At 41.3% G+C, this 26,178-nt stretch overlaps 1 protein-coding gene across 2 annotated transcripts in view; it reads right to left on the minus strand.

Moving 5' to 3' along the window:
• Positions 1–329: 329 nt before the first annotated feature.
• Positions 330–26,178, minus strand: part of SUCLG2 (succinate-CoA ligase GDP-forming subunit beta) — a 243,919-nt gene continuing 218,070 nt past the window's right edge. For both annotated transcript variants that reach the window (XM_072941639.1, XM_072941640.1), the window contains exons 10-11: positions 20,394–20,514; positions 330–1,436 (exon numbers count right to left, since the gene is read on the minus strand). In XM_072941639.1, the coding sequence (XP_072797740.1) occupies positions 1,321–1,436; positions 20,394–20,514 (237 nt within the window). In that variant the 3' untranslated portion in view covers positions 330–1,320. The remainder of the gene's footprint in view (positions 1,437–20,393; positions 20,515–26,178) is intronic.

A 26,178-nucleotide genomic window follows, 5' to 3' on the forward strand; every position in this document is an offset into this window, starting at 1 on the left:
ACTGAGAGGAAAACCGTTATTGTTGGCACCTCAGCCTTAAATGGGAGGAGTTTACGTCCGCACATTCCTTTACATTATACTGAGGTCACATTTTAACCTGTTAGCTGCGACACTTACCTGGGCTTTCGCTGTGTATATAATTTTTATTCTTTCACTAAACAATCTCCTAAAAATATGGTTGCTGATAAAGTTGAGTCGAACTGAATAATCCTGGGACAACCCAAATTTTCTAATTTTAGAAATATGCCTAAGACACTAGGGCCAGCGTCTTAGTAGAAGGAAAAATTGTTTGAAGAATTAAACTGACTAAAATGAGAAGTACACAGATCTTGGTGTTTACAAAACAGAAAACTTTATTTGAATTTGTGTACAGACAAAAATTACCAATATTTAAACAAAAATCTAATTCACATTCTTTCCCACCACAAAAATGAATATTATGTGAAAAAGCTGTATTCTCTCAATTACACTTTCCCAGGTAGTAGATTCTGGGGGGAAAAGGGAAGGGAGAGAAGACAGTGACACTCACAGCATAATTTGATCTTCAGTGTTGTCTCATCTTGAAATGACTGAATCAGAGATTTCTGTAAGAATCAGCATCCTTCAGTTTTGATATTAAAAGAGAACCTTCTGCTCCAAAGTCCCAAATAAGGCTTCTGGCTTTACTTTTGGTGTGAGGTAAACAGTCTATTCAATATTAAGGCAAATGGTAGGAGACATGTATATGGTATTATTGTGGATCTTCCATCATAAAATATATTTTGTAATACTCGTGGATTTTCCAACCATGTAAGAGTTAGACACTGTAAAAACTGTTGCAGTTTACAACAGCTATTTGTTTGAATGTCTTAGCTGCACCTTTTTGATGGTTAATCTGTTAAATGTAACCCTGTCAGAGGTTTTTACAGACTGTGATTTTGTTTTTATTACACAGGTCAAAATGTTCACCAAAACTGTTGTCAGTGAACCAGGGCCTGATCTCAAATGCTGTATATATGCATATATGCTGTTTGGCCACACAGACTGCTCCTCGAAGTTGGTAAAACAATGCCTACTGAGCTGGTTCGCCAGGACGGAAAAGTATGAGAACATAAGGCATTACTCTATTAAAGGCTATAAAGGAAATCAGATTATTTAGGCTGTCAAAATATCTTATTCAAGAAAATACAGATTCAAGGTTTTTTAATACAGAGATTCTTTCTCCTCCCTTCCCACCTATTTTTCCCCCAATGGGACAACCATTTCCTTCACAGTGATGAGAGAACCATCCCTTTTAATGGGAAAATGCACTTCTTCCTCTGAGGGATAAGGACAAAGGCATCACTTCTTAGCCACGCTGGCCACAGCTTTCTTGGCTGCATCCTCCAGGTCGACGGCCGAAGTAATGGGGAGTCCACTGTTACTGAGAATGTTCTGGGCCTCGTGGACATTGGTTCCTGGAAAGGGGTGGGGGGATGATGTACAGTCACTGAAATGGAACTGGAAGTGGTGCCCTGGGGAGTTTCGTACAACCTGAAATCTAGGGATGCCTGAGTCTGGCTAACACAACTTAATTACAACTCAGTTCAGCTTTCTGTGATCCAGGTGTGGCTATTTAGATATACCCAGATGACAATTTTTTTTCCTCTTTTCATCTCAAATGCCTGGCATTATAAAGATACTGCCTATATTTTCTCTAGCATTAAAAAAATGGAAATAATGAGGTTCTTAGAAGACTGTGAACAAAGAATAACCAATTGTTCAACTAATTTGAATGAGGAAAATCTCCTGAAATCCCTTGATTGAGTAGTTTGAATACAGAATCTGAAGAAAAAGCTTGCAAAAAATGAGCAAGAGAATGGTAAATCAGGCAGTCAGGATGGTATGAAATACTGGGAGTAACACACAAGGATGCTCAGGACTAATCTACCTGCAGCTTTTCACCTAGAAGTAAATTAAATATCGGTGCTAATCAATGTCATTCACAGGAAAGATTATGTGACTAGATGTACATCAAGTGATGGTCCAGCTTGAAAAAAAGATGAAAGATAGGACTTGCAAGAGAATAATGGACTTTTTTTTTTTTTACTGATAAAAGCTGAAACATCTGCTCATAATCCACACTCAAGTGCATTTAATGTGATTCTGGCCCATATCAGAAGCCATTTGTTGTAAAGCTCTCTTGAAATGAAGGTCCCAGTCATGATGATCTGAGATCTGAAGTTCAGGGCATCTGCCTACTTAAGGCCATGGATCCAGTGCCTTGGAGACAGTGACAGTTTTCAATGTGTCCATGTCTGATTCCTCCTCAACAATCCTTCCTTTATTGATTCTATACAATGAAAAGGGCAGAAGCCCTGAAAATGAGCATTGTAGCCTCTGATGACATCTCTTGGCCCTTCCTGGTGGATGTGTAGCATTTGCCGGTCAATCCACCCCACCCAAATGTGTGCTTAAGTGACTATTAAACATGTGAAATGCTTTTCTGTTATTTTCTTTCAGTGTGAAGAAGCTTCTGGGAGAAATGTGATAAAATTTAAGTATCTAATGAAATATCTCATCTTCTATCATCTCCTATGCTTTTATCTAGTTAGCAAAACAGAGCCTATTTATAAACAAAGACTTTGAAATATGGAACTTGGAGGACCTCAGAGTACAAATATAAAGGAAGTACTCAGTCAGCATGTTTCACACAAAAAGACAAAGGCCGAGTGAAGGAGGAACAGCTGAGCTGAGAAGGTGATGCAGTGCTGACTCTTTGGGGACCTGGGGTCCACCAAAGCTGTGCTGAAGGAGATACCGGCACTGTGTCTTCGGCTCAAGGCTTACTTGCTGCTGCTTCCACACAACCTCTAGGGCAAGCAAGAACTCCAAAGGTAGAAAAGTTGTTATCTAAAATCTCCAGCCTCTCATCCTGGCTCTGCTCTGAGTTCACTGTATAGTTTTGGGTAAATCATTTAACTCCTTTGAGCTTCAACTTCTTTATCTCCAGATATAACACTGTGACCATCTTCTTCATAACTAATATTCACTAAACACACATGCCAGATATAATGCTAAGTGACTTATATGTGGCTTATGAAATCTGTTCAATGACTATGAATAGGTCTCATTGTCCAGTTTCACAGATGAGATAACTGAGGCACAGAGAGGTTAAAGAACTGCACAGACACACAGGGTCTAACTGGCAGTGATGGGACTTGAATCCTGCTTGCTCCAGATATGTCCTAACGATACGCTGGTCTGTTTCCCTGTCTATAAAGTGAGGATAATAATGCTGGTAGCTTAGGTTGCCATGAGAAGCAAATGAAATAATGCACATGAAAGCATCTGGTAAATGGCAAACTCTCTGTGGCAGACGTGGCTGGCTGTCCACTGAAGATTCATGCTGCTTTGCTACAGGGGGAGCTGTTGCTGGAAAGCAGCTGCCCAACCAGGAACCACTTCCCAGGCGCCTGGGGGTCCTGTGACTTCTGGCCAATACAGTATGAGCAGAGATGAAACACACACTCTTAAACATACCTACTGTGATTCTCCTCCATTTTCCCCTGTCTGCCTTCTGGAATGCTGCCAGCCAGAAAAAGCTTGGAAGGCATATTTTTTCAGAGGCAATGACTCTTTCAGCATGGATGCTTGAATGACTGTGGAGCAGAGCAGCCCGCTCAACTCACTCACCCTCTCAGACTTTATAGGAATGACAGAAACTTCTATTATATTATCTCTGACATTTCAGCATGTATCTGTCGTTACGGAGTAAGCTTTACTTTAATTAACATATTACTTTTTAAGTGTGGGAGGCAACTTTTAAAATGTGTTTCAAACGATTGACTGCCACATCCTGGTGTTCATGTCCCTGGAGTGTGGGCTGGAGCCAGTGACCTGCCTCTGATGAACAAGAATATAGCAAAAGTGATGGAACGTCACTTCTGAGACTAAGCCTGTGATTTCTGTCTTGCTCCCTCTGATTTTCCGTTGATAAAGCCAATTGCCATGCTGTGGGTTATGGGCTTCCTATGGCGAAGTTCATGATGCAAGGAACTCAGGGCAGCCTCCAGCCAAAAGCCAAACAAGAACTGAGGCCTTCAGTCCAATAGTGCATGCGGAATTGCATCCTGCCAACAACCATCTGAGTGGGCCTGGAGGCGACCCTCCCCCAGGCAGGCTGTGACAGGACTCCAGCCTTGGCCAACACTGCAACTGCATTTGCCAGAGACCTTGAGTCAGAACACCCAGCTAAACCACCTCTGGATTCTCCACCATAGACTCCTCATTGGTCACTGAAATGACCAATGTTTCTGGTGCTAAGCAGATAAATTTCAGGGCAATTTGTTTCACATTAGTACTTAACTTAATGCAGATGTAAAGATTTATTATTATCATTAAGAACAACCTCAGCGTGCATTTCGATTCATTCTGTAAAGTTTCAGCCACAGTCCCAGAGGTTGAAAAGTAAGACAGAGGGTCAGACTGTGGCAGGTGTTGGGAACCAGACAAAGGAATTCTGACATTAATCTGTAGGCAGCGTTTTCATGGAGTAAGGACGCAGTGTGAATCAAAGTCCTGATAGACACAAAATCAAATCGGTCTTTGGACCAGAAGGTCAATGAAAGTTAAATGTGTAAATCTTTATCTCCTTCAAAAGAGATGTGGACTAGAGCATTCTTACCACCTGACCTCTAGTCTGCCAGGGAAGAAATCTATGTTAAGATACAAAAAGCTCTTCTTCTTCCTTTCTCAAGAAACTCATGCATCACCCCAAGAGACAGACTCATCTGCCTGAACATTCCTCATCTTCTAATCTTCCTTGCCTTGAGCTGATTCCTCCTGTGGGTACAGATCTCCCCCACGACTATCAAGCACTCTCTAACGGGACTGATATAGGAATTAGCTGTGCTAGTAGTGGTGATAATAATAATAAAAGCAGTAATAGCAGCTGTCACTTAGCACAGGTCACACATTGTTCTGGAGTTCTAAGTAAATGAGCTCATGCGTTCCTCAGAAGCAACCCTGAGATAGCTACTATTATTATCTTCCTTTTATAGATGAGAGGACACACATAAGTTAAAGACTAAAGTTTAGTGAGCAAGACGAGTAGTAGCTAGGAAACAGAGAATGAGCATTCAACTTGATCTCTCACTGGCTTGAATGATTTCTGGCACTAATGCTTGAAACACCCATTGTAAACCTTGAAAAATTTCTCAGGATTTTGTAAATATATGTCATCGTCATCACCATAGTCACAACAACAACAAAAAATCCCTCATTTACAAAGTACCCCTTGGTACTTTATTTGACCCTTACAATGACCTTGTGAATTCAGTGTTTATAAATCAGTCCTTTTTTTTTTTCTTCCCTCTTTTAAAGTCAAGAGCTTAGTGACTGACTGACAGGATTCAGTCTCAGAATCCTGTGCCCCTCTGACACAATTTGATTTCCTGGACTCCTGTGTGACATTAAAAGACACAGCACTTTCCCGTGCAGAAGCTCATCTGAACTATGAGGCTACAAATTATTCAAGAGTATGGATCAGGTATGACCAGGATGTCTGCTCTTTCCAATCTCCCTTCTGGCTAAACCTGCTGTCCTCACTGTCCCTGCTTAGGAGGGACCATGGGGTGTTCTCAGTCCCAAGGCAGACGCCGATGTTCCCAAGACACTAACTGTACTTGATCCAAGGGTGGCCCCAATACAGACAATGGTTATTAGCTTGTCCAATTAGATTCGCTCTCCTGAGAATCTCGATGTGTAGGTTTCGTGAAATAGAAAGTTGTAGCATGGAAGGGACTTACTAGTCACAAGCAAGCAGAGAAAGGCAGTGCACACACGCACAGCATGGTGAAGAGATAAGTGTAGGAGTGATGCTCCTGAGGTCTGCCTCTAACTCAGATCCTCCTCTTCCCGGGGGTCAGCTTTCCTATGGTTTCTGCCCATTGAGAGAACTGTTTGCTCACTTTTCTCTGAGTTCCTTTCCATGTGTATGGATGAATAAGCTCTTTACCATCCTTTTTTTTTTGAGATAAATGGGTCGCTCTTCCTTGTAATCAACTAGCCTAACTAAGCTGCTTCCTAAATTAATACTCTCTTCAACATCCAACTTAGCACCAGATATTACCAAGGCGGGAAAATGACTGACATAGAAATCCGTGAACCTGCAGGCAAGCTGGGCCATTGGCCTGCCATGCCTTCTCCCCGGAGCTCTGTTGCCCTATCTGCTTGGCGGACACCATTCATTCATGAGCTGTCTGTTTATTTCTTTGGGCACGCCTTCCTGTCACCACATTCCAACCACCAACCCAGAACAGGGGACTGAAAATGAGCTTTCAGAGTACCTCATACGTCTAAAATTGCAGCCCTGCTGTGACTGCTTATTGACACTGCTCTTGTCCCCACTAAACATAGGCTTCATGAGGGCTCCCACTGGGTCAGGCACGCTTACCCGCGTGCCTCTAGGCTCAGCACAGTATCCCCACACAGGATGTGCTTGTGGACAGAATGGATAACCACGGACAGGTTCATACATACAAAGTGTGCCTGAGGCGGTGAGTGTGGGTGAGACCTCTCCTGATCGCTGCCTTGCTGGCCCCATACCCCCAAATAACTCTTTTTTCTAAGGTTGACATAGAAACTCCAAAAGGCCTGAGGGAAAACAAGGACTGTTCCTGAGCTTTCCCAGAGTTCTCAGGGGCTTTCATTGTGGCCTCTTTCTCTAAGAAGGGCCACACAGCAGCTGGCTGGGCTGAGTGCCCTTGAGTGAGGACTCCAAGCTACTGTCACTCCTGCCTCCCAGGCAAGTGAGGCTGCGCTCAAGGTTAACCACCAGTGGGCAGCGCCTGGGTGAGAGAGGGGTGGACAGCTCCACACAAATGCAGGCCATTCTCTCCTCCAGTTTGTCCTGCACGGCCATATCAAAATGCCTAATTGCTTCATAATTCCAGGATCCACTGAAGTGAATTTTAATTATACTTGCAGTTACACTTTAATTACAGCCTTAATTATTAAGCACATACTAGGCATGCTCAGAACCCAGCAGTTTTGGAAGGGAGCCTCACACTGAAGTACAAAGCTCAGGCACAGGACGATGAGCAGAAAGGGTGCACATTGAGAGGGGCCTTGGTCAGATGAAAATCTGTCAAAGAAAGTGAGGGGAGGGGTGAGAAATAGAGGCAAAGAAGTGAGAGAGAATCACTCACAGAGAGCAAGATGGGACAGAAAGCACGGCGGAGATAGAGGCAGGAGAGTCAAAAAGAAAGATGCAGAAAGAGGCAGGAGAGAGGCACAGAGAAAAAGAAAGATACAGAGAGGGAGAAGGGGAAGAGACAAAAAAAGAGACAGAAGGGATGAAAGAGAGGGGACCAGAGACTGAGACGGATAAGAGAATGAGAGAGGGGAGAGGCAGAGAGAGGGGAGAGGCAGAGAGAGGGAAAAAGGGAGGAGGAGAGAAAGGCACCAGAGACATGTGAAGAGAGTCAAGCAGAATAACCCAGAGAGGGACAGACACATGAAAAGAAGGCTCCAGGAGGAGAATAGTCAAACAGAGGGAGTGAGGGAGAACAGGGAGCTTGCCATGTCCCTGTGCAGCAGCCCTGCCTGGCCCTGCCTCCAGGCAGCCTCCCCAGTTTCTCCTTGGCTAGGGAGAAGCAAAGCCAGGGCAGAGCCTGCTGCTCATGGCAGCCCCTGCCTTGGAGAGAAATTACCAGTCGCTTCCTTGTTCTGGCTGAGAGAGCAGCTGGAAGGGGAAGTGGGAACACACAGAGAAGAGGGTTAACAAGGAAAACAGCAGTCACTGAAAGGAGGCTTTCAGTGAAAAGAAAAAGTGAAAAGAGGGAGCCTTTGACAAATGCTTTACTAGTTTGCAGATGCCTTTTTTAATAATATTATGTGAGTATTTCAGGTTAGCTTCTTCTTGGCTCACCAAGTGGCTGACGTCTCCTCTCCATCCCCTTCCCTGTCTTTATGTCTATATAGAAACCATCAGAGCTGCTTTAAACCCTGATATGGAATCAAGAGGTCCAGAGTGTTTATGCCTGTGCACCCAATTACAAAGGAAATTGATCTCTTCCCCACATTTAAATTGTGCTGCTGACATGTTCTAATGTTTATTAAACACTGCATTGCATTTTAATGAGGCTGCAGGACAATACGTTTAATAACCACCTGTACAGATAACTGATCAACTCACACTGGTTGAACTTCAGGCACTTAGTATCTGCTTGTTGAAAGCTGCTCAGCTAAATGGTTATTTACCCACTGCATGCCTTCAAAGTGGCAACACACAGAGAATCAAAGGGGACCAATTTTAAAATGAAATCTTGCTTGTTGGCAGAGGATATTATAAAAAAATTAATAATTATTATTAAAATCTTAAAAAATTTTCCATCTCTTCTGCACAATTTACCACTGACTTCCTGCCACTGGGTGGAGTGAGAGAGCTATAAACAGAGATGCAAGGTTAATTTATCAAAATTTGTTCTTTGCTCTTATTACATGAGAGACAAGACAGCAATAGTGGACACAAATTACAGGGTTTTGTTCAAAAGGTGTAGCTCCTCCCCTCCGACACAAGCCAGCCTTTTATCAATAGGCCTGTGAAGAAAACCAATCTCTTGTCTGAAAGTGTATAAAAGCTGAGTTTTAAAAATTATTTTTAATAGGAACTCATTTTTTTTTAAAGAAGACAACAGTTAGCACTTACTGAGTATATACTAGGTACAGTAAATGCTTACTGGATATATGAGTTAAGGGGTTCACCAGTATCATATCACTCTAATCTTCATAGAGACCCTAAAGTCGACATCATTTTTATCCCCATTTTACAGGAGGCAACTGAGGCACTGGGAGGCTTAGGAACTTGCCCAACATCCCCCAGCAAATCAGAGGCTGAGCCAAGACTAGAACCCAGGTTTGTCTGACTGCAAAAGCACACGACAACCATGACTGCAGCCTTGGCCTTTTAGCACTGGAAGGAATCTTCGGGATTCTTTAGGACAAGTCACTTGTTTTCACTAGAGGAAAATGAGGCTGAGAGATGGAGATAATCTGCTCAAACAATCAGTGAACCATGACAGGTCTGACTCTCGGTCTGGTGCCCTAAGTCGGGGCTGGCAAACTGTGGCTCTGGGTGCCAAATCCAGCCCGCTGCCTCTTTGTGTACCTCCTGTGAGCTGAGAATAGTTCTGCCATTTTTAAACAGTTGGGGGAAAAATCTGTATAATATTTTGTGGTACATGAAAATTACATGAAATTCAAATTTCAGCGTCCATAAATAAAGTTTCAGTGGAACATAGCCAAAGTGATTCATTTACAGACCAGCAGTGGCTGCTTTTGTGCTACAACGGCAGAGCTGAGGAGCTGTGACAGAGACAGCATGGCTCATAAATCTTAAAACGTTTCAACCCCTGCTTTGAGCAACTGAGTCTTCTTTTTCTCCCCACGGGATGGGAGAGGTCAGTGGAAGCAAACCAAATTCTTTACAGCAGCAGATCCCTCCTCAAATGTTCACTGTCCCTGTGCCCTCACTCCTCCCGCCTTATTCTTTCAAGTGACAATCAGATAGAAGAGGTCCATCTTCTTGGTGACACATACATTTAGAAAGCTTATCACATCTTTCATGTCTTGTTATTGTACTGTTAGAAATGGAATAACTCATTGAGAATCAGAGGTAAACCCTTGCTGGGTCAGCGGCCGTCAGTGTCTGGGACGACGGGAATCCTATACTGAGCACCCTGCAGGCAGCCAATGGGGTCCAGCCGTGTGGACTCAGTCGAGTTGTGGACAAGAGCTCAGATGTAAATGAGAGCTAACATTTATTTACTGAGCCAGCACTCATTCTAGGTTATTTTAAAACTCAATCTGCTCCTTACAATAATTCTGTGAGACTGTTTTGTTTTTATTCCCATTTCACAGATTAGGAAGCCGAGGTTTAAACTTGGCCCTGTGGCTGACTAGCTGATCAACCTGAGAAAGTTACCGTAGTTGGATGAGAATCTTACTGAAATACTAGTACCCCTCACATTTTATACAAATTAAAGATGACAAAAGAGAACCTGTGGGGCTGTACCACGCCCACCTATTTGCCTCAATGATTTCTTCTCCCATGGTAAGAAAAAAACCGATGCCCAGGGTTTGAGTGTGACAGTCCCTCCTGTGATGATAGCAAGCAGTGGCAGGAAGCCGATGGCCAGGTTCTTTACAACCTGGTTTCAGTGAATGATGAGTTTGTGCTTATGATCACGCAAGCACATTTAGAATCAAGTCTAACATACCATTGTTGAAGGCTTAGGGTAAGTGCTTATGCTCTTGCTTTCAACTATATCAACTCTCAGAAAAGCAACAGAGATATTAAGGTAAACCAAAGGTACAGGAGCCTTAATATTAAACAATGGAATGAACCCCCTGGCAAGCAGAATACTTTACAGTTCTGTACCTGCTGGGCTGGGACTGTACTTTTAAAGAAACGTTCACATGCCTGAGCATCTGCATGTGGACCTCCCTTTCATGCCTTCCTTTAATCTACCTCATGGCTTTCAATCCATGTATACTCTAATTTACAGACGACTGCAGGAATTTCAAAGGTAGTTTTGGTGGTGTGAGACTTTCGTCTGCAATGCTGACTCTGGAACTTCACTGCTGCCTAAGAAGTGACATGACTGCATCACTGCACAGGTTCTGAACATACCCGAGAGGAAGGACTGAGTGGACGTCTTGCTAATATTTGCCTGAGAAGGAGTTATATTCTGAGAGCTTAATACTGCCTGCCAAATGCTTTGTTGGCTCTTAACAAGGTCTTTCAGAGCTGAGGATGGGGGCAGATTCAGACACAGATACCCAGGGGAGCTTCCAGAATTTTAGGTCTTGATGCTGCCTCTTCTCTACACCAGGCTACAAACTGTCCCACTCTCTGTTTTGTAAAAGAAGATTTACTGTCGCACAACCGTGCCCATTCCTTCCCAAATCGTCTGTGCTGCTTCAGCATTATGATGGCAGTGCTGAGGTACTGCGACAAGCATACGTGGCCCACAAAAATCGTCTGTGCTGCTTCAGCATTATGATGGCAGTGCTGAGGTACTGCGACAAGCATACGTGGCCCACAAAGCCTAAAATCTGGCCACTTACAGAAAAAGTCCACAGACCTTTGTGCTATACAATCTAAATTTCTGGCCCTGTGGATGCAGAAGATAAAGCACCCAGTCTCATTTGGTGTTTCCCCAGCTTGGAGCTCCTGCTTCCTAATTCTGATACAGGGGCAGCTGTATTTCTAGGGAAGAAAGTTCCACCTATGCTCTCTTTGAATTAACAATGGCCAATACTTGGCTCAAGCACCCTCACACTCTCTTTACCCACGTCTGTGATGGACAACAAAGATCGCAGAACTCTTTTCTGCTGAGCTGGGATATGGCCTCAGAATCTTTCTTGGCACAGCACTGCAGGCAGCCACTACCAATAAATAGAAGGTGGCATAAGTGAAAGCTATTTGTTATCCCTATCCTAGAACATTCCACGACAATGTGAGCCTTTCTGCTTAGGTAGCTCTACCTCTGGGCAACCTCAAGGTGGCGCTCTCCAGAAGAGGCTTATTACCAGGGCACACCTCCTCATCTGTAAAATAACACAATCTACCTGTGTCTCTTCCTTGATGGAAATGTGTTCTCTATCTCTCTCACTTTCTTTGATGGCTGATCAAATATGACTTTCAAATGTTACATAAGGAGACTGAGGCAGGTCACTCGGAAAATACTCAGGGAGCAGGTGATGATACTGTGATGTGATAAGAAGGACTCAGGACATGCCAGTCCCCATACCTGCCACATTCCTTATTAGAGTGCCCCAAACCCAGCTTCTGCTGGGGAAAACAACTTCCGGCTCTTGATTTTGAAGGGAAGCCCGCTGCTTAGACTGGGGCGGGCACCTGACCAAAAGGCAGTTGCTCCCTAAGGCAGACTAATAGCCTGTGATGTACATGAGGGGGGGTTTCCTTCCACTCAGAGAGGCAGCCATCAGCGTAACACTTCTCCCTTCTTCTGTGACTGTCCCTGGTTGTGCAGGGGCAGTGGAGAGACTTATCTGACTGCAATGTCTGAAAGGAGGAAGCTGGCATGTGTAGTTCAAGCCCTTCCTCTGCGCTTCCCATGGATGTGCTGCTCACAGGGAGCCCAGTTCACCCTCTGTCACTCAGGGCTCTGCCCTGGTGGAAGGTCTGCCCAGGTCCAGCAGTGGCCATAACTGGCTGTGGGGAGCTGCCTGGATCTGGGATTCAGAGTAAGAAAGCTGTCACTCTTGGTTCCCAATAAGGTAGCTCCTTTAGCTTCTGTATCGTTAATGAAGGTGATATTTTGATTTCCTTAGTCTTTTTTCCTACTTCGCAGCAGAATCAGAACTCAGATGAGGAAGAACCTACTGGGTCCCCTCAAAGACCCCTAGGACATGGCCTCGTTGGATAGGTGTGGACAGCAGGAGTGACGATTATTACAGGGACTTAACAGACTGGCAACATGTAGGATCTGGACTTCGAGGGAACCCGGAGGGAGCAGACTGGCCTCAGCAAGGGGCTAAGGGAGTAGAGGCATCAAGAACAAGAAGGAGTAAGAAAGTCAGAGTAGGGGGCTTTCCAGGTACAATTCCATGAAAGCCTTACAATTAACCTCCTTTTGACTAAGGTAGTTGGAGAGTCTCAAGTCATTACGTCCAAAAAGACCAAACAAAATAAAATACTGCATAATACAAAGGCCATCTTCCTCATCTTCCTTTAAGGGGCCCTAGTCCTGTAATTACGACGACTACTTAAGGTGCATTAGGCTTTTTCTTGTGTAAGGCAGTGCATGTCAGAAACGATATAAATTTCAGTTAGTCACATGAACTATCTAGGGGTAAAAAGAAATCTCAAATCGTCAGATATAGTAAATTCTTTGAAACCTTAAGTGTTAGACAAAAAAAAAGCTTTAACAAGCCTAATACTTTAGGTTAGGGCCTGAGAGACTTGGTCTAATGTTAAAGTGGCAAAGTTTATACATTCAGAAGTGTTTATCGATTTAGACAATGAGAGGATTGAAGGCTTGATGACAGAACAGGATTGTCTCTGATGTCTCATTTGGTTTAATTTGGTGATGATGACTAAGGAGGAGACACAGGGAAAAGGTGCTCATAATTTAAAGGGAGGAGAGGTGATAGATGTCAAGGTGAAGTGAAATTGCTCCCAGTACGGAAGCACCCACAGGGGGCAGTGAAGGAGGGAGGAGACGGAGTGGTGGGTCGACATCAGTGAGGCAGGAGCTAGGTGAGGGATAAGGTGTGCAGATAGTAGGGACCGGGGGAGTGGGAACAGAAGAACAATGAGAATCAAACAGGGAGAGGAAAAGAGATGTGCCCTGATAGAAAATGTCGAACCCACCTCCAGAAGCCACGTTCCCTATGACAGCAGCATCAGAACTGAAACATAGGGAGAAGAGAAGGTGGGCTCAGAGAGGCTGGGGTACAGGTGGGGACCTGATCCATCGCCTCTTGAAAGGAAGCAGGGACTGAGAAAGGAAGAAAAGATGAAAGCTCAGCACAGAGCTTAGTTGGGAAACGTGCAAAGAGGTAAAGAGGCCAGGGTGTTATCAGACACAGAGCCAGATGCCAGTGCCACCACACAGTGGGGGTCCCCTTAGTCTTTGCTGACTCACAGTGCAAGCTGCAAACCCAGGGCTCAAACATCCTGAATAAAAATTCTTCCAAGCTAGTGGGCCACAGTCAATCTGCCAAGGCTGACTTTTTGAGGGGAGTTAGAGGAATAATCATGGCTCTCCTCTCCGGTTCTACCACCCCAGCTTAACGGAAGGCTTGCAGAATGGACAGCTGCCAAGTAGATGGACACAGCTGAAAACTCTGGGGCTGTCTCTGAATGCTTGAGTGCTCAGGGTTGCTTTTCCCCTGAAGTAGACCAAAGCATCGTGTAGTTATCTTCCTGGGTCCAGGCTAAGGACACTTGATTTGCATTCCTCTGACTGTGGCTCCCATCTGTCAGTATTTCAGGAAGCAAGGATAAGGAAGTGTCCACGGAGAAGAGATGCCTGATCATCAAGAAAGTAAAAGAAACTCAAGATAAACTTTCTGATTCTGAGATGTTTACGTTCTCAACAACTTTGGAGAGAGTTTAGGAAACATCAGAGAGATCAGAAAGGATAAGGACAGGAAACTGCTGTTTCTAAGACACTTGGCAAAAGAGAAGCAAAATGTTTGTTGCTGAAATGAACTTTTGGTATTGGGTGGAAAAATGAAATTGAGACAATTTGGCTGAGTGAAACAGAATCCAATTTACAAATCATCTAGACTCACTATTATTTCCTCATGAGCTTAACTTGGAATCATAATAAGCACCTGAGAAAGCAAATTCTTCTTCAGGCATATTTGAGATACAGAGGTTAGCTACAGATTCAAATGGGAGAGTAATAAGGAAAAATGAATTCTAAAAGAGAAAACTTCTCTTTAAGTTTTGACAGATTCTGATCCAGAACCATAAAACTACGCATATGAAATCCAAAGCTTTTGCTAAAACATGTTTGCACAATGAATACACTAAATTGTAATAAATGTCTGAACATTTCTCAGCGGTATCACGGGTTGGGCTGAATTAATCATCTCGGTAATTTTTGTGCCAAATATGTACACATTTTAAAAAGGAAAGAAAAAATAAAACTCATTTCGGATTATTTGTTCTTTGATTATTTGCCAGAAACAACTGTCTACAAAAGCTGAACTCTCCCCAAAAATGTGCTTGCTCAATTTACCCAGGAGTCTTTTAAATAAAAATAATCCTGAGTCTCAGCTGGTAAATTCTATTCTGATAAGGCAAGTAAATACATGTAATTATGAAGTTACCATTTTCAAAGAGAAGAGTAATCCTTCCCTTATCCACTGGTAAAACAGCTTGTAATTATTATACAGCTGAGAACAAAGATTTGTCCACAAAATCCCACTAAATCAAGCATGATTTGATTGATTAAAATTTTCTACATTAGGACATTTCTAATACATCATGTATGGCAACAGTCTTCAAAATGTGGGCCACAAATTGGTGAAACTTATGCCAAATGGCCACATTTCCAAATGGCCACATAACAACCAAGAGAGGCTATCTTCTTTATTTACAGGAAATAGATACTAAGCTAGTAGCAAGTTACATTATCAGGCTTTGAAATGTCCGTTATCTTGGTCATTAAAAATCGCACATTTGTTCAGACTGTACAGCCATGTGTCAGAGTATTCAAAACTTAGAAAGCAGTTAATAAACATTAGCAATAATAATTATTTATTATTGTAATTCAGACTCCAGTAAGATTTTTCTACCACACTTAGTTTTTATGTGTCACTTGGCTTTTCACAGATACTGGGATGGTGATCACCCCTTTCTCATTTCACTTTTACTGGCTAGACAGTGGTGTGTGTCCTGGGAGGGTGGACCAATTTTAATATTAATAGGAATAAAGGTAACTTTGAAGCTGATCAGCTAAAACGACTACAGTGCTATATCAAGTTAAACAGAAACTATCACTAGAATTGTCCAGAATGTTCCTGCTTCTTTATAGCACTTTGTCTTTCTCTGTCACCAGAGAAAATGAAGAGTTTGCTCTATTTAGCAAAACAGAAGGACCCAAATCAGTTCTCTAAGGTGAGGTAAAATATAACTGAATGCAGAGAGATTTGGGAGAGGAGCAGAATTTATGTTCTGACCCTGAGGAAAGCAAATGAAAGATTTAGATTGAGTCTAAGAGAAATCCTCAGAGGGCCCTGTAGTTAGCAACTTTTTTCCCTCCTCAGAAGTACTGACAACAAGATTTTCCGTGACAGGAGATTTTTGGTTTTGGCTGGCTTCTCATTTTAACTGAGCTGTGTTGCAGGTGAACAATTTGCAATGCAGCAAGTCCTGAGAGTGGTTTACTGAGAGTCTTCAAACTCGGGGTGACTTATCCATTTGCCCATCATACCTCTCTCTGGATCATCCCTGTATTCCTCCATCTCTATCTCCACACAGATTCCATGCGATAGTACAGCTTCATCTCAAACTAAGGATAACTATACCCCAATGCAATCCTCTCCCATTCTCTCTACCTAGTTTCCACTTCTGGCTTTCTCAAGTCCACCAACTATGCTATTGCTCTCCTGGTCACAGATTTAAAAACCTAGCTACCCACTTTCTCTCATCTCTTTTTATATTTCTGCTTTTACTTCTACTCCACTCTTGCCTCTATGTGGCAAGTCTGCCTTGATTTTGGAATCTACCTAATAATGTAGATTCTGGCTACTAATTTGATTTCCCCACTCAGTTCTTGTAGCTGTAACATGTTCCTGCAAAGCCATTACTTTCTCCAGGACAGATTTCTGATCTGTCCAGGTCCTGGCTTTCAGTCTTTGTCACTGTTATGATCTTAGTATTAACTCCCAAATATGACTTGCTCTGATGACTTGCTTCTGATCTTTTAGTAAATTTCTTCCTACCTCCTTCCTTTCCAGAGATTCAAATCTTACTTATTTCCATGTTCAACTTGGAAATTCTCCTTTTATAATATTTCTCTGCTAACTCACATCTCTAAATGTACTGTAATTATAGCAGTCAATATCTAGTAAGCTTAACAAAAAGGTATGCCAATGAAAAAGTGGGCTGAACTACAAGAGGCAAAGTTTAAGGGGGCATACTTTATAGAGTCTGCATCACTTAGCATAAAGAGCATAGGCTTGGTTTGTATTTAGTTCCCTTTACAGGATTTTTATGGATAACCCCATTTACAAATTTCTGTATTTTTAAAAATCTATGATCAGAGATAAGAGTAGAGGTAGAGCAGAACTGTTCATCATCCCCTGTATATTATGCAGGACCAACAGAATTTTGAGGTGGGTCTTATCATGATGTGGGGCTGCTTTTTTCTCCCATAAATCACATATAAGGATATTAGCAAGTGTCCCCACTATAACCATGGGACTGTGAGTGCTGGTACCTATCTAAGGACATTTATCATGTCAGATGACAACTCCCACAGAAGGAAGAAAGAATACCAGTGAGTACTCCAGAAAAGTCAAAAGCTCTCCTGCTTTTTCTCTCCTAGGTGCTTATGAAAGGATAGGAGCTTTTAACATGAAAGAAGGGGAGTAGCAAAAAAAGGTCACCATGGATGTTTTTAGCCAACATAAATTTGGCGCCCAGTATCCTCTGTGAGCTCATCATCAATTCCACAAGCCAGGCTGGTGGTTATCTGGGATACCCTAATGGCTACTGCTTCTAAGACAGAAGCAGGTTCTGTTAGGACAAACACTGGATAATATTTTATAGATATTAGCTTGTATTGTTAATTTTTTTCTTATTTCCCCAGTTATCTAGTAACTGAGATCATTTCTTATATTTCTATGCATTCTCCTTAAATGTCCAAAGCTCAGTGACTTACACATGGTATTTATCATATTAATTAATAAATTAAAAAAAAACACAGGCATATACTTTGGAAGTGCTTTAACTTAAAAGATGCAAGTCTGATTGTCCAACAGATGTGGACATTTCAAAGCTTTTTCCTAGTAGCTCAGATAGACCTTTGATATATCCAATACTGATTATGAAGGGAGATAATCTTGGATGTGGTATTTTGCATATCTCAGCATGTGTATCATCCAGATACACATGATAGGGATATGTAAAATGATGGGTTATTATTCTATAGTATTTCGGAATACTAAGTACAGTATAAAAATAAGAGAAGTGCTCCATTTAATCTCTTGGGAAAAATTAAAAGTGGGGTAAATTTCTTTTCTAGGGATGCACTACCAGCTACTAATAATGGGTCCCCATGGACAACACACATATAGGGAGGATCACTAGACAGAGTGAGTCCACCACAGCATGCACTGATTTCTGGTTCTTTCCAAGTGACAGACAGTAGTATGATTTGCTTATGGAAACTTGCTCCCCTTTAAGAACATAAGAAGAGCTGACAGTTAAAATCTGAGGGTCACTGGTGACTGTGACCCTGAAAACAGTTTGAGATCAACATTTTAATCAGAATCATGCCTACCCTGAGGAACCCACTAACTCCTTGATCAATTTTCTTTTCACTGCAGCCTAGCCATTTTCCTTTCACTGAAATTATTTTTAGTGGGATAAATTACAGTGTATCCACATTTTTAAGAACTTTTAATTCAATCATATGTTTGATTGTTCACATTAAGCTTTGCCAGCAGGAGCCCCTGCCATTTCACTTTTCTTTTGTGATCATGACTTCTATTAAGCCCATAAAGTGAAGATCTAAGGGTGTGAGGTGGAGTCTCAGGGAGGCAGAGAGGAAGGAGACTGGCAGAGAGAAGGAAGAGACACAAAGAAAGAAACAAACAGAGGAAAACACGCTCCAGCTGTTCCAGAGGCTTGACTTCAAAGGAAGATGGGGCTCTATAATAGGTCAAATATGGCTGAACTTTGAGGAGAAAAGGTCTCTAGGGAATTACAGTACCAGGGTGGTAATGGGGGAAATTAAACTGTTCCCAAAACGAGACTGCAGAAGTCTACCCAAGGAGCTGCTTGCTTGCTGTAATCTGAACTCGTTGACCATGTGGACAGGATTTTTGTGTAATTCTCATAATAAAGTGTTTGTTTTCACTTCTCTACTACCATGGTTTTCAAAGTGTGGTTTACAGAACCCTGGGGGAGGTCCCTGATACAAAAACTATTTTAAAGTAGTAGTAGTAGTAGTAGTAGTAGTAGTAGTAGTAGTGATAATGATAATGATAATGATAATGATAATAATAATAATAATGATAATAATAATAATAATAATAATAATAATAATAATACTCTGCTGACATCTGTCCTGATGAAGCAAAAGTAATGGTGGGTAAAACTGCATGGAATTAAGCAGCACCAAAGTATACTGGTTCATTTTATTTTTCACCACCTCATACTCACAAGGAAAAGTTGCCACTTTCAAGTAAGAATGTCCTTAATGAACAGTAAAGAAAAAAATTTAATTCTATTAAATTTCAACCCTTCAGTACACATCTTTTTAATACTCTGTGTGATCAAATGAGAAGTATACTGAAAGCACTCTGCTGCACACTGAACTACGATGGCTGTTCTGAGGAAAAGCATGTATGTGATTTCTGAGCAGCAAGCTAAACCACTTACTTTTCCATGGAACACTGTCTTTTCTTGGAAGAATAAAGAACATACTATGGTTGTTCAGATTTAGTTATTCGGCAGACATTTTCTCAAAAATGAGTGAAGTCTATCACTTCAAGGAAAACAACTGACTGTTTTGTGGATGATGAGAAAATTTGTACTTTCAAGCAAAGATTAGCATTCCAGAAAACTTTCATCTACCACCTTGACAGCTTCCCAACAGTGATAAGCTTTTCTGATAATGTTGTGATATTAGAAGATGTCAATTTTTTGATATTGTATATTGAAATATGCTAACCTTCGGAAGATCTGCACAATCCAAAATTTTCCATATGATCAATGCATGATATTATAAATCATGCATGTGAAAAATCCATTTAATGTGTAAAGCAGAACAATGGATTTTAATACAATGGAGTACAAATTGAGATTCTATATTAAAACTAATCTTTGATAAAGAAACTATTACTTTTTAGGTTTTAGTGTAGTATCAAAGAATAATATTCAAAATTATATGAAATGATTATTAAAAACTGCTCCTTATTCCAGATACATAGCTCTATGAGGCCAGATTTTCTTCACATACTTCAACCAAAACAACATATTGCAACAGATCTGATGCAGAAGCAAATATTAAGCTAGATATGGAAGGGATCTGCAAAACCATAAAACAATGTTGCTATTCTTACCACAATCTAGAAAAGACAGAGTTATACTTCATAACATATATAGTATATATATTTACATATAAAATATGTAATATAAAAATTAAAGTTTTATTATAAAAACGAGTATTCAAAAAGTTCCAAGTAGTTATTCCTATTTCCAAATTAATTTATTAAATAAATTAAATAAATTAATAAATACTGAATATATATCCCAAAATAAACAAGAGCTCTCTGGTGTTTTCAATTTTAATAAGTAACGGAGTCCTCAGACCAAAACGGTTGAGAACCACTGCTCTCTCATTATGAGTACTTCTTGGAGCAGCATTTCTCAGAGTGTTCTTCCCAGAATACGAATCTCATGAGATGAGTCATGATAAGAGGTCTCCACTCCGGAGTGTGTTTGGAAAATTGTTTGGAGACTCACAACATATACCATTCTTAGAGAGCTGCAATCCACAGCAGAAGCTCAGAGAGGTACTGCTGCACTACATTTATCTCATCCTATGTAATCCAGAGTTTCCTTATGTTGTCTCGGGAAGTTTGTGAGAGCAGAGCAGGCTAGTCACCTGAACTTGAAGGAGGGGCCGCTGGCACTGTGGAAATCTACTGTAACTTACCTTCCAGCCGGACCACCAGGGGCACCTTGAGTTCCAGCTCCCGGCAGGCTTTTGTGATTCCATTGGCAATGATGGCACAGTTGACGATTCCACCAAAAATATTGACCAGGATGGCTTCAACCTAAAATCCAAAAGAGGAAGGTGCCCATAAAAATGCTGCAGTCAAGATTCCTTCAAATAACTGGCTAAAGAACAGAGACAAAATAAGACTCCCCCTTTTTTAAAACACAAAACATAAACTATAAAACAAAAGGCCCAGAAAATGCTAAGAAAGTTAAAATTTTGCACTGAAATAATAAATATCAATATATAACTCTACTACTCTGCTGTATTAACCCAGATTATCCTATCAATCACTTCTCTGAACTCAAAATGAAATCAATTACTACACATTTATTACATACTGTTTTCTGCTTTGTCTTACAGAGTTGTCTGGAACTCTTCTTTTTGGAGTAGTGTCATCTAAAATTTCATGTACTTATGTTTCTCTCCATGGTTTATACTTGAATTTTTACTTGCCATGGTGCCTCATGGACTATTTAAAAACTGGTAACATTAATTATTTGTTGTTTTATATTAATAAGTAAAAATTCAAATTTTTCTACACCTCCTTAATACCTCTTTGATATACTAGAGATATATTCTCAAAAGTCAGAGGTAGTTTAATTATCGTTGATAATCTTTTTGATGAAAAAAGACCCCCAAATTAAAGAAATACAAGCTTATACCACAAGTAAGGATGTAAGAAAAGTCAAGCCACAGACTGGAAATTTTCAGAAATGTAAATTTAAACCCATTCTGTTAACCAGTTTATACATATTCCAGATTCAAAGGCATGTGGGCCAAAAAAAAAAAAACACTGTACTTGTCCTGATTTGATAAATAGGTATAAGAAAATCCTGTATAATTAACATGAAAAACGAGATAATGAAGAGAATTCATTATCTAGATTAATTGATAACACCCACAGATAATGGCTATTCATCAAGCTAGAGGCATCAAAATTCCAACAATGGAGTCACAATTAAATTATGCTACACTAATTGCAAAGCGTATATGTGTGTGCTGCATGCCATTTTTAAATCCCATTATTTCAATATGCTAAATTAACTACACAAAAACATGAGGAAAGAAGACCTTACATTTGTTTAGTACTTAACTGCTTTAAAAAGTGCCAGTACATGAACCCTCATTTTTTATTTTGACCCTTGCAATACAGTACAGTAAGTGCAGTGATGGTTAGCCTCTGTAGTGGATAAAACCATTCAGAGAACTCACATTATGTGTACTAGTGCTACAAAGCTAACAGGGAGCAGTGGTGAAGCTCAACGTCAGCCTCTAGACTGCTTACTGCCAGCTGCCAGAGCTGGAACCTTGGGCAAGGGACATATCCTGTCATGAACACGGTTTCTCCACCTATAAAATGGGAATAAGAGTATCTAGTCTATAAGGTTGTTGAAAGGCCTAAATAAGATAACACATGTGAAATGCTTATCACATGCCTGTATTTATGCATGCATTTACTTCAACAAGCAAGGACGGAAGTGGGCAAGTTACCTAGACAGCAAGTATAAGTAAGAAAACTTTTCAATCGATTGCGGTTTTATGTTAAATTTGAATATAACAGAAACACAGACTTACTGAAGTTCAATAAAAAGGTAATGTCTTAAGAATAAAATAAATGAGCAATATTTTTCAAACCAATTAGAGATTGGGGCTACTCCCAGAAAAGAAATCTCCCATTACCATTCACAGCAGGCCTACTGGTAAGCAGAAGCTTGCTTTCTAATGACAGCTATTAAATGCTGTTAGCACCGAGGCCGGGTACAGCAGCAGTTTCCAAATAGCTGTGGGATGGAAAGAAGCTTGCCAGAACAATGGAAGAAAAAAAATCGCTCAAGAGCGGTAATGATTCCACAGGGTCCAAGACAGAAGCTTGGGAACAGCTGAGGCTCACTTAGTTTTTCTAGAAGAACTAAGCTTTTCAGTAAAGCGTACACTGGCCCCTGTACACCTCTGCCATGGTCCAATCTGTACATTCTTTAAGGATACATTCAGATGTCAATGGTGAAGCTTTTCTGTGTCATCAAATTAGGGTGAGTTACTCTGTTTAATCCACCTGAAACAGTGTGACTGGTCTACAGAGTAGTCACATCACACACATCAAATGTACCAGAATTCATCCATACAGGCAGGAGGGAGGCAAAAGAGGGAAGATGCCCATGGCCCTGTGAACCAGCGCTGCTCAGGAGATGTGTGCCCTGGAGTGAGTGTCAAATATGAGCTGTGAATCTGGAGTTGTCTCTTTTGGTATCAGTTTCCATGAGTCTTTCATGTCAGTATCTCATTGTGTTTAATGAGCATCTGACAAATAAAAACAGAGACTCTTCATACAACAACTTGTACCTGAAAGTAAGCCAACCACTTCAACTGTTACTGAACCCAAGGAAAGGCCCTCTTATCCAATGGTGGAGGAATACTCGGCTTTGTCAGACGTGCTGAGAAAGGGACTGTTGTTCTCCTGTGTAGTATATTCACCTGTCACACTGCATCTCCATCCCCAAGATGCAACACCCCGGGTGGGTCACCTTTGTGCTCCTCTACAAGAAGATTACGTAGTTTTTCCATCAGCAGCTAGCACAATCCATGACATAGCATAATCACCTAATAAATAATGGTTTCAAGAGTGAATGAATTAAATTAATTTCAATAGATACTTAATGGCCATCTCCCTTGTACCAAGCACAGGGTTAAGTACTTGGGATATGGAGATGTATAAGATGTCATCACTGTCCTCAAGGAGTTCAAAGACTAGTTTGAGAATCAGACCAGTAAACTGGCAATTACAATCCTGGCTCCTTTGTCTCACAGGACTAAGATCAGGCACCACCAGCAGTGCAGGCTGCTAGGGTGGGAGAGGCCTTTTGGAGGCAGTGATGTTCTAGGTGACAAAGAGGAAGAAAGACCAGGAACTCAGGTAAAAAGAGGACAGCCAGAATGAAGACAAGGCTGTCACCCAACTTGGTTCATTCAGGGACCACAGGCTGAATGGGGAAGTAACGTGAGAAAACGCAAATGAGGTAAAGAGTGGCAGGCGCCAGAGGACAGGGATGGCCACTTGGCTCTTTGGCTTATCCCTTCCTTTCCCAGAGCTGGGTGAAGTCAAGTCTTGGAAGTTTCCCTCACGGGCAGAGGGGCAGTGATGGGAATGGGAGACAGAGACAGACAGGAGAGTGAGCGAATGAGCAAACACGAGATGAGAAATAGAAAGCAAGTTTGTGAGAGCGTAAGAGACAGAGAGAAAGCAAGAAAGAGAAGCAGAGAGAGAGAAAGCATGAGAGAATGTGAAGGAGAGAGAGGAAAGGAGAAAACGAGTAAGTGATACTGACCAAGCAGTTAGGATTTTCACAAGAGCAAGACACAGAAGTACACAGGCTGCCTAGCTCAGGGAAAAGGGATGGTTTAGGACATGTGGTGTACCACCAAGCACTTAGAGGAGATCACCACCGGGGTGGTGGGAAGACCCCACACCACCAGAGAAGATATCATTCGCGCCTCCTATAAAGTGATTTGCTGCAGTCACACACTTTAATGGAAATCTGATTTAAAGTTTCACTCTGGGCCAATTTATATAATTAACTACTGTAATCTGCAATCTCAAACTGAGAATGAAATTAAGACAGTTTGAAAATGAAAGCCTTGTGACATCATTATGATTATTTAGCATTTATAAAGCGTGTCAAATTGTCAATGTGTGCCCCACGTGTTCATTTATTATGACAACCCCTAATTGCTGTTCCATGATAATACCAATAGAAACTTTTAATAGTCCCCCCCCCACCGCCTCTGGCAAAGGGAATGTTTTTTAAAAAAAAGTCAGTGCTAGGTCTATTTAAGAACCCAAGACTCTTTCAGAAGATTCTTAAATGCTTTCAGGAGCAAAATTTTCCAAATTCTCGGGTAAGGATTATAAGGGTTGCTATTTACTGTTTCACAAAAGTAAAGATCATCTCGTGAGGCAGTTATGGAACCAGATCCACTGCACATGTCCCTGGACCCCAGACAGCTACTCCCAAGGCGGGTCTGTGGCAGCTGTTGGCAGTTGTGCAGGTGGCTGGCCAGTCCAAATGCAGGTTTTTCAAATGTCTGTGTGTGTTTGGCTTTGCAAAATACATTCTGGCTGCAGATTTCGGCCCACACTAAAAGTAAAGAATGCACTTCAAAAGAAGAAAAGCAACAGCCTTTGGTATTTATCAAGCTCCTCTCAATCCTAAATAAACAAACAAAAATCACAACTAAAACCCTTTTTGGGGAACGTAATCCTTTCGAGTATCTAATGAACATGAGGGAATCTCAGTCAGATAAGTTCACACACACAACAATATTTCTGACAAAATTTTATAAAGTCCGATGACTAAGCTGCCTCTTTAGAATTTGGCCCTAAAGGCAGCTAATGGCACAGGGCAACATACAGCATGCGCAGTTGGCACAGGGTATGAGTTTCAGGGGAATTGTGAACCCTTTGCAACTATTTACAAAATTTTGTTTGAATGTGTACTTTCCCCAGAAAAGTGTTTGTTATTTTTAAAAATCAAGATATTAACTAATGATCACAAAGACAACAATAGCTAATGTTTACTAGGTATTTAGCAGGTGGTAGGCAGTATTCTAATTATTTTAGTTATGTTAACACATTTAACACATAAGTAATATATGACGTGAGTATAATAATTATCTCCATCTTATAGATAAGAAAACTGAGGGTATTGAAGATCTGGAGAATCACTGGGGCTACAGCTTTACCTACTTCCAGAAGCCAGCAAATCTACTGATCCTGCAATATGTAATCTATTTAGTATTTTCTCATTCACTACCACAGCTGATTTCTGCCACAAACACATGAGGTAGATATTACCTAACCCATTTCACAGATGAGAAAAGCGAGGCTCAGACAGGTTAAAAACAACTTGGACCAAATTATGTGGCCAGTACGCCATCAGCATCAAAACTTCAGTTCTTCTTCTTTAAAGGTACCCTGACTGCCTTTAAAGAAATGCAAATATTGTCAGATTGCTGAATGAAAAGTAAGTCATTTAATCAAAATACATTCTTGAGGGCCTACCCTGTGCTAGATCTCTTAATCACTGAGTATATGTGGTCAGTAGCTAGGCAGGCAAGAAAAAAAGACAAAAAATTTTCCACATCTATAACTGAAATTGCAAACTGTGATACTGGTTATTAAGGGAAGGGAGACACTGGGCACTCTGAGATTATAGGACATGACCCATGTGACACTGGGTGGTCAGGGAGGGCTTCTTGTAGGTAGTGACATTTAGCCTAGGATATGAAGACAGTCAGGAAGAGGCCATACAGATTATAAGAGGAATGAAGAGTAATTACTTAAAGACAAGAGAATACCATGTGCAAAGGTCAAGGGGGCAGAAAAATTTGGTGCTTTTGAAAAAATGAATAGAACCTGAAGGAGTATAAGGAGGCTGAGGCCTGCAAACTGGATGGTGGGAAATGAGATAAACCACACACAGATTAGCAGGAACCTAATCACACAGAATCTTACAGAGCAGATGCCACAAGGATGGGTTTGAGAAGTCTTTGGTTTCAAGATACCTACGCAAACTTCAGGGAGGCTGGGAAGAAAACTATCATTTATTCAGCATCCACAGTGTACTCACATTAAGTTTATAAGAAAGGTGGTTTTATGACCTCTGTTTTATGGATAGATGATGGCTCTCAGAGTTTAGGGGTTCTTAGCTATTACGGGGTCATA

The sequence above is a fragment of the Vicugna pacos genome, chromosome 17 (assembly GCF_048564905.1).
Source record: "Vicugna pacos chromosome 17, VicPac4, whole genome shotgun sequence".
NCBI classification, from domain to species: Eukaryota; Metazoa; Chordata; class Mammalia; order Artiodactyla; family Camelidae; genus Vicugna; species Vicugna pacos.